The 16,449-nt window shown below is 40.0% G+C and overlaps 1 protein-coding gene across 23 annotated transcripts in view; it reads left to right on the forward strand.

The window, feature by feature from the left end:
• The window catches only part of CNOT1 (CCR4-NOT transcription complex subunit 1), a 59,963-nt gene that overhangs the window by 4,823 nt on the left and 38,691 nt on the right, over window positions 1-16,449 (forward strand). For all 23 annotated transcript variants that reach the window (XR_014551011.1, XM_083624838.1, XM_083624819.1 and 20 more), the window contains exons 2-10: window positions 1,765-2,037; window positions 7,748-7,855; window positions 9,172-9,270; window positions 9,711-9,779; window positions 11,085-11,139; window positions 12,204-12,407; window positions 13,288-13,456; window positions 13,861-13,987; window positions 15,078-15,188. Coding sequence is in view for 22 of the 23 variants with exons in the window: in XM_083624838.1 (XP_083480964.1) it covers window positions 1,936-2,037; window positions 7,748-7,855; window positions 9,172-9,270; window positions 9,711-9,779; window positions 11,085-11,139; window positions 12,204-12,407; window positions 13,288-13,456; window positions 13,861-13,987; window positions 15,078-15,188 (1,044 nt within the window). In the remaining variant the exon portion in view is untranslated. The remainder of the gene's footprint in view (window positions 1-1,764; window positions 2,038-7,747; window positions 7,856-9,171; window positions 9,271-9,710; window positions 9,780-11,084; window positions 11,140-12,203; window positions 12,408-13,287; window positions 13,457-13,860; window positions 13,988-15,077; window positions 15,189-16,449) is intronic.

Raw genomic sequence — 16,449 nt, forward strand, 5'->3', positions numbered from 1 at the left:
GTTGCGAATGCAGCAAAGTGTATACTTCCAGGTTTCACCGCATGCGCAGAAGTGTTTTGTCACGCCGTGCGTGTGCGCAGAAACTTTGTGTGTGCAGTGTACGCAGAAACTAGATACAGACTTTTCGGGGTACGTACAGACCCCTGGAATGAATTAAGTTCGTATCTGGAGGGACCACTGTACATCCACAGCCAAACGTCTCATCTTTCCTCCCGTCTACCAATCTCATTTACACTTCCTCTATTGCCCACTTCATCAGGATGAAATCTTTGTTTCTCTGACTTTTTTTTTTTTTTTTGCTTTTGTCCCATATTCAGTCCATCCACAAATCAATGCCACTTCTCTCCATATATTACAGAATGATCATCTTTCTTCAGCAGAATTTCAGGCCTTGCAATCTTTTCCGCATTGGGCTTGGAAGTGGCCTGTAAAAACTGAAAGCAAACCTGGTGAAGATTTCAAGATTGCCTTGTAAACATGAAGCAATTTTATCATTTCATAAGTTTGGAATCTATATTGGCAGGACAATAACCTATTAAGAAACCTACAATGCTAATGATAAGCTTCCGTCAAGAGAGGCAAATGCCAATGAACAGATCATTTAAAATTATTTTTAAAAATTGTATATTTGCTTAAAACAATAATTGGGAGTTGGTACTTGGGTACACATCTTATACATGACACTTCATGCTGTTGAAAGTGTAAATAAACTCCTGTGTTCTCATTAACAAGTGAAGACTATTCATAATTCTATAGATCTGAATAAAATAGTCTTTTGCTCCGATTGGACTCATTGACTGTATTTGGACAATACACTAAACAGGGATTTTAGTGTTCTTTGGCTTGTGCACTACTTCCCTCTTCCAGTGCAACCTAGAGGAGGAAGTCGAAAGCACTTGTTTTTTATTCCACCTTGGAGTGGCTTGTTATGCCCAAACTAGGGCCAAATGTGGTTAGTTTTAACTCTGGTTGGTTTGTCTGAATAGGGCAACTTCAGACTGTGGCTTATGATGCTGGCTTTGAATAGCCACAAGCCTACCTGTAGCCCCAGATTGACTTTCAATACCATTTTCTCCCATGCCACGCTCACCTATGACTTCAGGTGTGGGGCAGGTACTGCTGTGGCTCTAGAGCAGCCTTTCTCAACCTGTGCATCCCAAAATGTAGTTCAACAACATCACTCCTAGCTAGCAAGGCCAGAGCTCAGGGATGATGGGAGTTGTAGTCCAACAACATCTGGGGACCCACAGGTTGAGAACCGCTGCTCTAGAGAAACAATTGAGAGCATTACCGTGATCTGCCACTTGTTCCTTTTAGCTCCCAAATGCAGATGATCCTTGACTCGCTTTCATTGCTGAATTGAAATTCAATGTCAAATACAAGCCCTCCTTTTGGAAGGGTAAGTGGCAGAATATTCTTCTGCGGAATAAACTTCCTCTGCAGTCCCAATTTTAATTAAATTTGGGGCTGGAAAGTATCCAGAGTGTACTTTGAGTGCTCTTTGATTCTTCAGTTGAAGGTTCACAGATGGTGTGGCAGTTTTGGATTCAGCCCTCGGGGCCGGATCTAGTTCCTGACCCCTGAAATAAACTAGTTCAAACTGCCTTTAACAGCCTTATCAAATCTGCAACCTTTTGCTTGCAAAGCAAGTGCTTTCCCATAAAACTCTGGCCTGTACCATCATTACATTTACGATTGCTTAGTTATACATGACCAGTCACTAGCAAATAGATTATGTATAATCATTGCTATTTTGTCTTGCAGGTGCCATGGTTCAGAACAGAGTGAGAATACTGGGAAAGAAGAGCTGAACATACAGCATAAATTGATTATATAGGCTAACTGGAAAAAAATTAACCTGTCTCTGAGGTGACTAAAGGGGAATAATGGTGATTTTGCGCCGGGCTCGGCCGCCTGCTTCCGCCCCAACCAGCAATGAATCTTGACTCGCTCTCGCTGGCCTTGTCTCAAATCAGCTACCTGGTGGACAATTTAACCAAGAAAAACTACAGAGCCAGCCAGCAGGAAATACAGCATGTAAGTCAATAACTAATGCCATTAAAAAAAAATGAAAAGGGTATCCACAACTTAGTTTGTACTGTTTATATTCCTACTTCTCACTGCTTGATTGGTTTAGTTGCTAGAACAATCTTCCCCAACCTGGTAATCTCCAGATGTTGTGGATTACAGCTCTGACCACTGACCATGTTAACTGGTTGATGTGATTTGTAGTGCAAAACACCACAGGCCACTAAGATCTTACTATATTTTGCTGGCTGGGAGTTGACAATTGTCAAGTTTATTAAACTCTAAGTTTCATATCTTATTTATCCTGTTATTTCGTCTTTTTTTGTTTGTTTGTACCTGAATTGATTTACGACATTGGCTTTAATTACGCAGTGGTCCTGTAGAGTTATTGCTCATTTCCATGTTTATAACAGAGTTCTTTTGAGTATTTAAAATCAGCCTGTCCTGACCTTCTTGCAATGTCTTATAGTAATTTAATGCAAAATTAAATTGGCAATACTTAGTTCATTCTAGGGTGAATTTATTGCAAGTGTTATTACTGTCTGTTTTCCTTATTAAATGAAAATTGTTCATTCTAGCTTGTATTTTTCATAGTTACAAAAGTAGTTGCCTCTTTCTTTTTTTGCATTCCTTTTTTGAATGGTTAGATTTTTTAAAAAGGGGAAAAAAAGAATTGAGGCTGGTACTGGTGGTGGAAATGATGGTGAAAATAGTGAAGTGAACCTTCAAGTTTGCAGTTCCCTGCCCAGTGTGGCTAGTAATGTCATTTAATTCTCAACCTGGATGAGATATGAAAAAGTGAATGTGGAAGAAGTGTAGCATGAAGCATGAAGAACAATTACTCCAGGGCAACATCTTTGTGGCACCATATGCCCATGTTGTTGCTGCCCTAGTTTTCCTGCAAACTTTTGAAGCTGGCAGAGGGTTTTTGGTTAGCGGTGTGTTCTGGTCTTCCTCACTTGAAGGGTCTTATACTCAGTACTACTTAGAAGTATGCTACTTTGATCCTTGTTTACATCCAACTTTCAAATGATTTTTAACTTCTATGTTTAAGGTCTTTAAATAACTGATTCTTTTGTAAAGTTTTAAATTTTCATTTTATAGTGTATATAATACGGAGAACAATTATAATAGACCAAAATTAAAACATGAAAAACAAAACTATAAAATATGCACGTAGCAGGGGGAAATAAGACTTTTCATATTGCAAGCAGACCATAAGCGATGCAAAAAAAGAATTTGAGGATGACAGCTGCTAAAAACAAAAATCAACAACCATAAAATACTTGAGTAGTTAGAGACCATCTAGGTAGACAGCTGGACCTTTGAACAGTAAAGGAGTCAAAAGCTGTCAAAAGGAAGAAAAGGTGAATGCAGAGAAGCTGAGTGAATTCACAGCAGAAGATATAAGGAAAGCCCCTGTGCTTAAACTCACGTTTGCTCTTTCTTCATTGACAAAGTAAGCTGTTGCATCTTCTTTAAAAGAAGCTACAAGTCAGCCCAGCCTGGATCCAGATGATATTAACTATAGGCCAGTGGCTAATGTTTCCTTATCAGTTTATTGCAGTGCACTATATGGGGTTCCCCTTGAAGATGGTTTGGAAGCTGCAACTGGTGCATAATATAGCAGCTAGCTAGGTTACTGCTGGGTGTTACTGCTGGTCCTGAAAGATTTTGTGCTGGTTGCCAATTTGCTGCTGAGCCCAGTCTAAGATGTTAATATAAAAAGCCCCAAACAACTGAATACTGGTGACAAATGAGAGGGCTGCCGCCCAGAGTGGCTGGGGAAGCCCGGCAAGATGGGTGGAGTATAAGTAATAAATTATTATTATTATTATTATTATTATTATTATTATTATTATTATTATTATTATATTTCCCTTCTGGGGTGTGTCATTGTAACATTTTCAGTGTCAAGTTAAGACATGCTTCTTTACCAAGCCTTTCAGGCAAGTGGATGCTTTCCCTTCTGCTGTATTGCTGCACTCCTGTTTTGTTGCTCTTGTGATTTTGTTTAGTTTTCTGAATTTAGCTTACAATTTTAATGAACTATATATTGTTTTCAACTGATATTTTGTATAAAATTTCCATGTCCATTTGGTGATGTGTGGGGCTGTAAGTATTTTTTAAAAAAGAAAATTGTAAATAAATCCTTCCTCACAAAGTGATCAAGAGAGTAGGGGCCTGCTCATTCTAATTATTCTTAGATGAATCTGATTATCTAGAACGGGGTCGGAAACCTCTGACCCTCCAGATGCTGCTGAACTACAACTGTCATCAGTCCCAGTAAGCATGGCTAGTGGCCAGGGTCAGGGATGATGGGAGTTGTAGTTCAGCAACATCTGGAGCGCCACAGTTCCCCGCACCCGCTCTGATATGAAGTAAACAAGCTGTGACTTGTTTGCTTGTCTGCGAGGTGAGTCATGGTCTGTTAAATAACATTAACCACAGTTTATGTGCAAACACAGCCAATATGTGATTCATTGCACACACATTATCAAAAGACAGCACTGGCAAAAAGCTGCTTTCTCTTCTTCCGCTGCTCAGTAATAAGCTTCCAGTGTCCTTTACAAAGCTTTAGGCAGGGAAAAATTATTTGAGAGGTGCTTTATCAGATTGTAGGGACGTGGGTGGCGCTGTGGGTTAAACCACAGAGCCTAGGCCTTGCCGATCAGAAGGTTGGCGGTTCGAATTCCCGCAACGGGGTGAGCTGCCGTTGTTCGGTCCCTGCTCCTGCCAACCTAGCAGTTTGAAAGCACGTCAAAGTGCAAGTAGATAAATAGGCACTGCTCTGGCAGGAAGGTAAACGGCGTTTCTGTGCGCTGCTCTGGTTCGCCAGAAGGGGCTTAGTCATGCTGGCCACATGACCCAGAAGCTGTACGCCGGCTCCCTCGGCCAATAAAGCAAAATGAGCGCTGCAACCCCAGAGTCGGCCACGACTGGACCTAATGGTCAGGGGTCCCTTTACCTTTACCTTATCTGATTAGTTTTGAATTGTTTATCCCTCTTATGGTTCCACAGTATAATAGGAGTTGTGATTCAACAACATCAGGAAGGCCAGAGGTTCCTAATCCAGATCCATTTCTGTTAGGCTTCTAACCTGGTTTGGAGCCAAAAATTACCCTGGTCTTCCTGTAGGTTGATCTTTGCTGGCAGATGGGAAATGGAACCTTGTTTGATTCTCCTGGACCTCTCAGTAGTGTTCAGTGCCATTAATAATGATGTCCTTTCAGTTCAGCTGTCTGGTTTAAGTTTGAGAGGTACTGCTTGATGCTTGTTCTGCAGAGTTCTATTCATTTGCCCACACTGTTTAACATCTTGATGAAACCATTGAGAAAGAGCATCTGAAGATTTGGTTGAAGGTGTCACCGGAATGAAGATGATACTCAGCTTTATATTTATTGCTCACCACATGCAAGTGAGGCTGTGCACGCTGCTTGGGCATGGCAATGAACTGGATGAACTCTGAAAAACAGAGGTTCAGGGTGGAATTGAACATCACACTATGATGAATGTCCCTATTAGTACAAGCAAATGCAGCTTGCCAGATGGAATGATCCTCCCTCTTCTTCCTGTGCACTGTTTTGGGGATTCTTCTGACCTCCCTTTGCAGCCAATTTTGGGGGTAGGAGGAGGAGGAGAGCAAGGAAAGCCCTGTTGTGCAAGTGGAAGCCCTCTTGCCCATAGTCACAGAAGATTAGAGGTATTGATTGGTTCAGGGTGGTCCATTGCATGACATATGGCCTTGAGGCTTTTTTTGGCAGCCTCTGCAACATTTGACACAGACCCACCCCATTTCTCACACTGCCTTCCCAAAGCTGGTTAAGTGAGGAGCTGGACTTTGGGAAGGAAGACTGAGGACTGTAACCATGTCTTAAGAGTTCTCCCGCCTCCTTCCCAAAGCTGGGAAAGAGCTAACAAGGCTTTGGGAAGGAGGTGGCAGAACTGTTGGACCCTTATAGAGATTCATGCCTCCTTTCCAAAGCCTGGCACCTCACTTAGGCAGCTTTACGAAGGCAGAGTGGGGGGCAGCATCAAATTTTGGCCATGCTCCCTTGTGTGCAACAGGGCAGTGTGCAGCCCATGGGCTCTGTGTCAAATTAGTATTGCGGCCCACTTGGTATGAAAAGTTGAGCTGCCCTGTTTGCTTGGTTTATCTATCCAGGTGAATAGTATTCAGCCGGTTCTAGATGGTGTTCTACTCTCCCTAAAGGATCAGGTGTACAACTGGGGGTGCTTATTGATCCAGCACTGGAGGCTCAAATGATCTTACGACTCAAATTACCTATTCTCAGCTTTGGTGGATACACCAGCTTTGACCTTGCCTGAGTGGTGATACCTTGGCCACAATTGCCCATCCTCTGTTGACTTCCCGTTTAGACTGTTGCACTGCATTGTATGTGGGACTGCCTATAAAAATGGTCCAATAACTGGTTGGTTCAGAACAGGAGTGCAAAGGTTTTAACTAAGACTGTGCAGTTTGATCATATTATGCCTGTGGTTTGTTCAGCTGCGCTGGTTCTCCATATGTTTCCGGGGCTAATTTAAAAGTGCTGGTTTATAAATGGCAAGCTGTGTACCTACCTGAACCTTAAGATCTTTTGGAGGCCCTGCTCCTGGTGCCCCCACCAAAATAAGTAAGGGCGGTAATCTTTCAGTTGTGATATCCTGATTATGAGACAGCCATCTCTGGGAGGCTTGTATTATCCCATTCATGTGGTCTTTTGGCCACCAGGTAAAATCTTTTGTTTCACTCAGGCCTTCTGAAAGAGTGGTGTGGTTTGGGCCTCTCTATTTTTAAAATATTGTTTTAATTTTGGGGTTGCTATTCAGTTGCCTTCTTGTTATATTTATGCTGCTTTTGGTCGTAGTACTTACTTTGTATTAAAATAGCTTTTATATTCAATATAAGTAACCCAGATAAATGACAAATCTTCGATTCTGGACTCAACAGGAATTACCTCAATTATATGCATACTGTGCAATATATTTAGGTTGCTTTTTTATTTTCTTTTGCTTAGTGCTAACATGCTCTACTTTAAAAGCAAGCAGATTTTCTGTTTATTAAAGAGTAATTTAAATTATATCCCTTTTCATTTTTACAAAGTGGTTCTCAGCCCTATTTTTCTGGGTCATTGGCCCATTTGAACCCCTGAAAGACTGCTAGGGTCACTTGCTGCTGTACTTGCTTCCCCCTTCAGTCTGGCTTGTCATGTTGCCTGACAAACCACGAGCATTAAACAAAGTTCATTTTTGGCTTGCCACTTTAGTTTTTTTGGGGGGAAACCAACTAAGAGCCCAGGTTCAGGTGACATCAGAAGTCAGACACTGTGGCATTTGAGCAGTGTTTACCACCACACTGTTCAGTCATGTTAAACCAAAACTTGTTTAAACTGTAGTTTAATGTGACCTGGACACTCTGTGACTTTCCCTTATTTTCTCCTTTTTGCTACTAGCATGGACCCTGCCAGAAAGCTGTGTGGCTCCTGTTCCTTAAGAGTGCAGCTGAAAGTGGTAGAAACACTCAGTTAGAACATGGTGCTGATAAACACCAAGGTTGAAGGTCAATCCCCATAAGAAACAGCTGCATATTCCTGTGTTGCAGGGGGTTGGACTAGATGATCCTCAGGGTCCCTTCCAATTCTACAGTTCTGTGATTCTATGTAGTTACAAATGCTATGGTACCTCGCTTCAGCTCTTTTGTTTTTCTTGCAACTAGATTGTGAATCGGCACGGCCCTGAGGCAGACAGGCATTTACTACGCTGTCTATTCTCGCATGTGGATTTCAGTGGCGATGGTAAAAGTAGCGGTAAAGATTTCCATCAGGTAAATTTTGTCCTTAAAGAATTTCCAATTAGTTTCTTGATTTTTAATTTTTACATTTTTTTATTCTACAATGCTTCCATCTTGTAGTGACTTACAAAATTCATTGTGAAAATACATACAGTAAAAGCAGCATTGAAACTATTACTAAAACATCATACATATGGATACATTTAAAACAGGCAGCAGATTTACAACAGAACACTACTTTTAAATGTCCTATAGCTCATTGATAGAGCACAAACCTTTCATATAAAATGCTCCAGAGGCATCTCCAGGCAGGTATGCCATGCCCTCCTGCCTGAAACCCTACAAAGGTGCCTGCCAGTCAGTCTATAAAAATGAGTTAGATGCACCAGTGGCTTGACTCTGTATAAGACAGGTTCCTGTGTTCCTAAGTTTTAAAAAATAGCTTGATTTTCTGTCCAGCAGTTAGTTCAAAAACTTCCTAAAACATTGTTTTTGTTACCCTGTAGAAATCTGGAAGGGAGTCAGGTAAGCACATCTTTCTGGGAGAGTTTAAAAGAGGCTCTACTCCAGAGAAGACCTGTGCTTTTTTTCAGATTGGCTTAGCCCACTTATGAGTACAAAAGTTGCATAGAAGTGCCATATCTGAATGCCAAGTCTGTGTATGTGTTGTATTTGAACTGTTTCATATATGTGTTAATTGTTGGTATTATTAATTGCTTCAGGAGGCTTCATAGGAAGCTATTCATAAATGGAAATAACTGTATCCCTGAGTACTTCTGAAGTGGCTTGTAAATGTAAATAATCCCAACACATTTTAGATTTGTGAACTTCAGGAAATGTTAAAATAGAAGAGTTGAGCTACTTTTGAATACTGCTGTTCCTAAGGTCTTGTGTGATGGAACTTCATTTTTCTCAAGCTTTGAATGACTTAGTAACTGAGTTCAGTAACTTGAATTTTAGTCACAAGTTTAGTCACAAGTCAAGTCAAGTCACTTGTTTGGCTTGTCTCTGTAAAATATTTCTTAATATTAGCTTCTATTTTGTTACTATGGATACAGTATTCAGATGATGTTTGTTGTGCTGGGCATAATCAGTAATGACGAAGAATTGTGAATTGCATTCACCTTCTTGAAAGACTAACCAAAATAGTTTAATCTGACATCTCATCTTTATGATATCAAAATATTTGTCAAACGTATCCTATAGTAAGAAGACGGTTTGAAGTACTTTAATGGGTGTATATATTATGTTTACAGAAACAAAATCCTGGTAATATCTGGTAACTAGATCATAGGTGCCTCCCCCAAAACAACCAAAACTTTTGCTACAGCTGTCTCCTTTCTTTTCAGACGCAGTTTCTGATCCAGGAGTGTGCATCATTGATTACAAAGCCAAATTTTATTTCGACGCTGTCCTATGCTATTGAAAATCCATTGCATTATCAAAAGGTTTGTATGCAGTTTTAAAGTGCCCTTAACAAGAATGTTAAAGAAAAACCTATTCAGGTGTCAGTGAGCTAATTTTACAAAATGTACACCTATGTTCATTATTACAAAGGAGTTTTTAAGATTTACATCATGTAAATTCTGTACTCGTAAAATATCCAGGTAATTGCCTTATTTTACATTTCTTTGCTCTGCAACACCCACTCCTCATTGGGGCTTCTGTAGCAATTTACAGAACTTTGTATGCTGGAATTGGAGAATACTGGTAGTTTGGCAACAAATGATACTATCTTCAGAGAAGTTGGAAAGTACCACTAATGAGCAGAAGTTGATTTTATTTTTTTCTGTAGAGGAACTTATGACACAGAGAATCTTTTTCTTGGTACAGTATTCTGTTAAACTGTAAACATAAGCATCTCATATATAAAACTTTTTTCTTTCAGAGTCTTAAGCCGTCACCCCATCTATTCACTCAGCTGAGCAAAGTTATCAAATTAAGCAAGGTTCAAGAGGTGGGTTAAGTCCATAGATTTATCTTCCATGAAGTAGTCTGATCCCCTTTTAGTCTGACCATTAAAAATGTTGGCCATCGTTGCATGCTTTTTATGTGAAGAAATGCCTCCTTTTGTCCAACCTGAATATCCCAACATTCAGCTTCATTGTCTGAGCCTGAGTTCTGGTATTATGAATGAGGAATGAATATTTGTCCAGTGACTTTTTCAACAGCATGCATAATTTTATAGACCTCTATCATGTCATTACCACCACCTCACCCCCCAACTAGCCCCAGTCATTGAAACTCTTTCTCACTAGGCAGTTCCTTCAGTTGCTCATGCTAATTGCCCTTTTCTGTACCATTTGTAGCTCTACAATATGCTTTTTAAGGTGTGGTGAACAAAATTCTACACGCTACTCTGAACACAGGCAAATCATAGATTTGTGTAAAGGCACCATGACAGTGATAGTTTTAATTATTATTTCCTTTCTAATTGTACGCATGAAATCTGCTGTTTTCATTTTTTTGTAAATAATTTTTTATTAGTTTTATAATTTGTAACTTCAACAATTATTCTTCATTAAAAAAACAAGCAGAAACAATAACAACAGAATATAAACAAAAGCATAAAACATAAACACTTTTATCATCATATAATCTGCTGTTTTCAGAACAGCTGCACTCTACACCAGTATTTTCATGAAACTGTCCATCACAACTCCCAAGATCTTTTTCCTAGTCACTCTCTCAGTTTGGATCTCATCAGTGGTTTTTTTTTAGGCTTTTGTTCATCGCTTTTCACTTGTTTTATGCTGAACTGCATTTGCGTTTAAAATGTCCAGTCACCCAGTTTGGAGAAGATCTTGTGGAGCACCATTTTGTTTCAATGCCCCAAATAATTTGATGTTGGCTATGAACTTGGCTACCTAAATATAGATCATTTATAAACAAATTAAAAGCACTGGCCCCAATAGGAATCCTATGGAGGGACTGACATCCTGACAGAATCTGAGGAAGGTTAACAGCTGGTAGTGCTCTTAGAAATGTTCCAACCACATTAAATAAGGTGTGGCATTAGTCACAATGATTTCCTGTCCATCTTGCTTTAGAGTAGCAGCACTGACATCAACGTCACCCTCCAAATCCTAATCCACCTCATGGGCATCCTTGGTGGGGGTATTTTTAACTCTCAGTGGGATGAGGAAAGTTGTGGGGAGGACAGTAAAATTCAGCCCTGGTGTTTCTCTTTGCCAGTCTAGTTGCCAGACAGCTGGACTATGTATGTGATAGGTGCTAATGCAGTTCTTTCTTCTATTTGTAGGTTATTTTTGGCCTTGCTTTGCTAAACTCCTTCAATCCAGATCTACGAGGCTTTGGTAAGATAAATTTGTATAGTATTATAGACACACATACCAGATTTTACTTCAGTTTTAGTATAATCTGATTCCTGAGTTGTCTATAAGAGACTTTAGTTTTCATCCTTCTCCTGGATTTAGTTGCTTAAGTTGTAGAATCCAAGGGCCAGAAGGGACCACAGTGCAAGGTCCAGTTAACTCATTCAAGGATCATCCTTGTAGTTGCCTCCGCTGATGTTTGGAGGGAGGGGAAACACCCAAGATCTTGAAAATCTTGCCTGATCTTTGTGGCTAATAGAATGTTCTGAAGACATAAGATACAGCTCTCCTTGAGCCCTTCCAGAAAGGGAAGACAACATGGGAACCATATGTAAGCTGCTCTGAGCTCACAATATAAATCTAATACAACACACCCACCCAAAAAATCTTAAGAGGTAATTAAGAAATATGAAATCTGCTTCCTTATGTCAGTTCTATTGACCTGGACTCTGAAAGTAGTTGATCTGCGGGTCACTGATCCAAAATATTCCCTTCTTTCTTAATTAAATGAGGTAACTACAGGCAACAATTTTTCCATTAATCTGAGTTTCCTAGAACCACTTGTTAGTCCTGTTTAAAGTATATTTGGAAGTAAAAATTCTTAGGGTGTAATAGAAGCTGTATCTGGATCACCATTAGAATTTGAGTAGAGTCATGATAGGGCAGACAGGTTTTAGGTGCAACCTAAGCAGGAAAAAGTGAAATTGGTGAAAAAGCCAAGCATGTATGCCTGGAGAAGTACCAGCTTCCACTTCTCCTTTCTTGTGCTTGTACCAAACAGTGTAAGGAAATGCAAGGTGGCATCAAGTGAGGTTGCATTCCAAGGCAGGGTGGTGCTGAGTTATTCTGACTGGTTGTTCTAGTATGCAACTGTCTATATACTGTCACACTTATTGTGTGACGATCAGAGCAGTTGGCAAGTGCTGTTGATAAACCAGAAGAGCAGATGCATAAACTTTTTTAAAAAGCAATTTAGTTAACTGCTTTTGGTTTCTCTCTCCCTCTCTCTCTCTCTCTCTCTCTCTTTCTCTCTCTCTCTTTAAAAGCTGCTCAGTTTATTAAACAGAAACTTCCTGATCTTCTGCGTTCATACATTGACGCAGACGTCAGTGGAAATCAAGAAGGTGGCTTCCAAGATATTGCAATAGAGGTCTTGCACCTCCTCCTATCCCATCTTCTTTTTGGACAGAAGGGAGCCTTTGGGGTTGGACAGGAACAGATTGACGCTTTTCTCAAAACATTACGTAGAGGCAAGTATTGTATTTGATACATCTATTTGAAACCCATTTCTAAAAGGAATAAATTTTTGTGGGGGGTAAACATTTGGTGGTAATCCAGAAAAGAAACGAGGATCCTGAAACGATTATCTTAATGCAGATCCTTATAGGATTGTCTGCACATTATGTCTTTCAGATACTATAACTGGTAGAGGTTTGGCTATCACAACTTTAGATGGGTATTATTGTTGGCACTCCATTTAGAAATGGGATGGGGCTTGGATATAAATTGATGCTTTCCACCCCTCTGAAATTTTGGCCTGGGCTTCTCTGGCCCTACTATCTTAGCCTTCCCCTTCCCTTTCCTGTTTAAACTTGTGGCAGTTTCAAGGTGCTTTAGAATGTTGCTGTGACAGTCCAGAGGATGTAATGGAGGCAGTAATGTGAGGCCCAGTTTGCACAACATAGTAAACCATAGTTTACTGTGCACACACCTTAATGGGCAATAATTGACTTGTTGAGAGCAAAGTGAACCATAATTGCTGGTTTGGTCATAATATTAAGCCCTGGGATAATTGTTTGCTTCCTCCCAGAGTGTGTGGGAAGGAGCAGAGGAGCCAAGCGAGACATGTTCATTGGTAAAGCATTAAGTATGGCTCGCCATGGTATGCAACTAAGGTCATATTATCTAAATAGCTGTACTGTCACAGTAGGACGGTAAATAGGTCAAAAGTTGGGGTATAAAATAAATTGCTTTCTGTGTCTCTAAATTCCAAGACAGTGATCTTAAACACCTTTTTATTCAAAACTTCTTTGGTCATAACATGATTTTCACAATATGAAACAAATTATTATTGGGGTTCTTTGTTGGTCATTGGTCCTTCTGAAATGCTAAAATACTCTGGGATCTCAGATTTTCCCCAGGAACGTTGCCCTGTGGTGCTTGCACCACTCCTATACCCTGAAAAACGGGACATTCTAATGGACAGGATCCTGCCTGATTCTGGAGGGATAGCAAAAACAATGATGGAGAGCTCTCTTGCAGACTTCATGCAGGAAGTTGGCTATGGCTTTTGTACAAGGTACGTAGATAAATTCACTGAAATTTGGAGTTGATGTCCTGACTCTTAAGTCATACTTTGAATAGCCCCATTGAAATGAAAGGACAAGTTATGTCAGTTGAGAAGGCTGTTGGAGGTTGCAGGACACCTATACAGCTGCAAGTAAAACTTTTAGTGTGTTTTAAGTGCAATATATAATGTCACACTAGGCGGTGATGGTGAGCCTTATGGAAAATTCAATGTATTTTTAAAAACGCTTTTTAAAAAAGTATTTTCAGAATGGTTTTTATATGCACATAGATTCCACCCTAGTCTAGCTTAATGTACTGACTTGAGTATTGGTAATACTCCTTAAAATAGACATACTTGATAGAAAACAATTATATACTAAGTTTTGTGGAGGTCATTGTGACTTGCCTTTTTAGTGTGGAGGAATGTCGCAACATCATCACACAGTTTGGTGTGGGAGAGGTCACTGCTGCCCAGGTTGCCAGGGTTTTGGGAATGATGGCTCGAACACACTCAGGACTGGCAGACGGCATTCCTTTGCAGGTGAGTGTCCTCTGTGTTGAGAGGTGTTTTAACTGAATATAACTTAAACAGAACTACTGAATGGTGTTTACACAGAAGATTTTGGAGCCGCTTAATTCCTATGATACTGAGCAACAAGCATGACTGAAAGGTTAAAAGACTTCCAGCACTTCAGCATTTTATGCCAAATGCTGTTTAACAGCTCTGTGTAACCTGTTGATGGGGGGGTGGGATTATAAGGGGACTTGGAAGTGCTGTGTCATAATATCCAACTCTGTTTCTCTGTACCATCTTAATTCAGTGTGGCTGTGCAAATGAACTGGTACCTGGGTGCAGTGAAGGGCTAGAGGGTGGCCAATAAACTGAGCTTGAAAGATGGAGGTTCTCCGGGTGGGCAGGAAATAGGTTAGTAGGGTGGGGCTCCACTAAATCCATTGTTACTCAAGGCTCAAGTGGTTTCAGTGGATAGGAGTGCCTTCTGCCAGCTTCTTTTGATATGACAGTTGTGGTCGTTCCTGGATCATGATAGATTGGCTGTGATAGTTCATATACCACCCAATTGGATTGCTGCAGTGTGCCCTGCTTGTGGCTTTTCTTAAGGCATGTCTGGAAGTTGCAGCTGGTGCAGAATGCTGTAACAAGGTTGCAGGAGGGAGAATAATTTTGACAACACCCTTGCTGAAAGGACTGCACTGGCTTCTGGTATGCTACTGAGCCAAGTTTAAGGGATTGTGGAAAAACTTGGGTCAGATTATCTAAGTCTCCCTTAACATGTGCCCCTGCCTGGTTGCTCCGTTCCTCAGGAGAGACAATCATAATAGTACTCCATGCTCCTGCTTTTTGTCCAGTGTTCACAAAAAAGGGGTTTTGTTTTTAATTCTGTTTATTACTGTTTGCTCATAAAGCCTTTCCCTCTATTTTATTGTTAAGGGACATGCTGACAGTGCATTATAGAAGACAGTTTAAGTATTGCTATAATCTGCAGTAATAAATGTGTTGCAATCGTAAAATTCAAACTCCACTCTGTCACTTGATCTTATTTCTTGATCTACTAAATCCATCTACACAACCGACGTCACAGGAATTCTAAACCTACATGCTTAATTTACAGTCCATCTCTGCTCCTGGAAGTGGAATTTGGAGTGATGGAAGAGATAAAAATGATGGAACACAGTCCCATACCTGGAATGTGGAGGTTCTGATTGACGTGCTTAAAGAGCTGGTATGTTGATCACAATCTGACCTTTTGAGGAAAAACTGATTGCCAGAAACTTAAGGGCTGTTTCATGTATGATAGATTTCCTGTAAGGATGTCACTTCTGTGAAAGAAACTGCATATGTTTGGTTATGTTTGAGCATGTGTATATTTTGCCATGTGTGTATAGCTGGAAATGCTGAATGGTGGGTTCTGCTGCATTTGGTTGTAAAACATGTAGGTTAAACTTAGAAAAACTGATCAACAGTATTAACAGGCAAGCTCTGTATACTGTATGTGTGGCTATTGAAGAAGACAAGCAAACATGATTTTAACCAGAGATGATTATAACCAGAGAGAGGTTCATTTGGTACTAGATTGTCATCACTGTAACTAGGTCCCTGATGAACTGGCAAGTCACTATTTTCTCAAAGGTCAACTGAGAATGACATAGCATGTGTATTCTGAACAGCTATTCCTATGCATGATTAGCATTAGTGCAGTGTCCCCTTGTTTGGCTCCATGCTTACATTGCAAATGATGTAAGATTTATTCTGCTTTGATCAGGACTTTGCAAGTGGTGCTGATTAGAGATATGGTATCATTAAAGCACACCTTTATTTGTTCTTTACTGGTGACAAATCCTTAGCAAGTATTTAGTAGTGTTTTAGTTCATTTAAGGGACACTTATCCTCTGTTGTATTTAGTGTTTTTAAAATATATTTTCTATGTAGTACCCTGTTTTTAAAATGCTGTAAACTGCTCTGAGTGGTGCATAGGGACTAGAAAGATTGATAGACATTTCTGTGTGGGGGAAAATATAAACACCTCATTCTGCATAATGCGTACAAGGACTCTTGAATGCTTGTGGGACCAATTTTTACATGATTACTAATTTTTTTAATGACTGACTTAAAATATATAATGACTATTCATCATTTTGACAACTCACATGAACCATATTAAAGAAAAAATTAACTGCAAAGTTATATTCACAGACTTACTATGGGGAATGTGCTAGAGTTCATGTTTTGCATGTTGGAAGCCTGAGATTCAATCACTGGCAACTTTGCTTTAAAAATGGGTAAAGGGAATCAGGAAAACCCCATTTCCCCTCTGTGGTTGAGCTGTTGTCAAAAGTAGCAGTCAATATATGAGCTAGAGCTAGATGAGCTAATGGCCTGCTTCATATCTTACGAATTGTTTCTAAGTTGTATAAGGAGAAATGTGAAAGCGTGCTCTTTATTTTTGCCTCCATAAGTTGCACCACTATTTGTTTTACTCTTTG

The sequence above is a fragment of the Podarcis filfolensis genome (assembly GCF_964270895.1).
Source record: "Podarcis filfolensis genome assembly, chromosome: 8".
NCBI lineage: Eukaryota > Metazoa > Chordata > Lepidosauria > Squamata > Lacertidae > Podarcis > Podarcis filfolensis.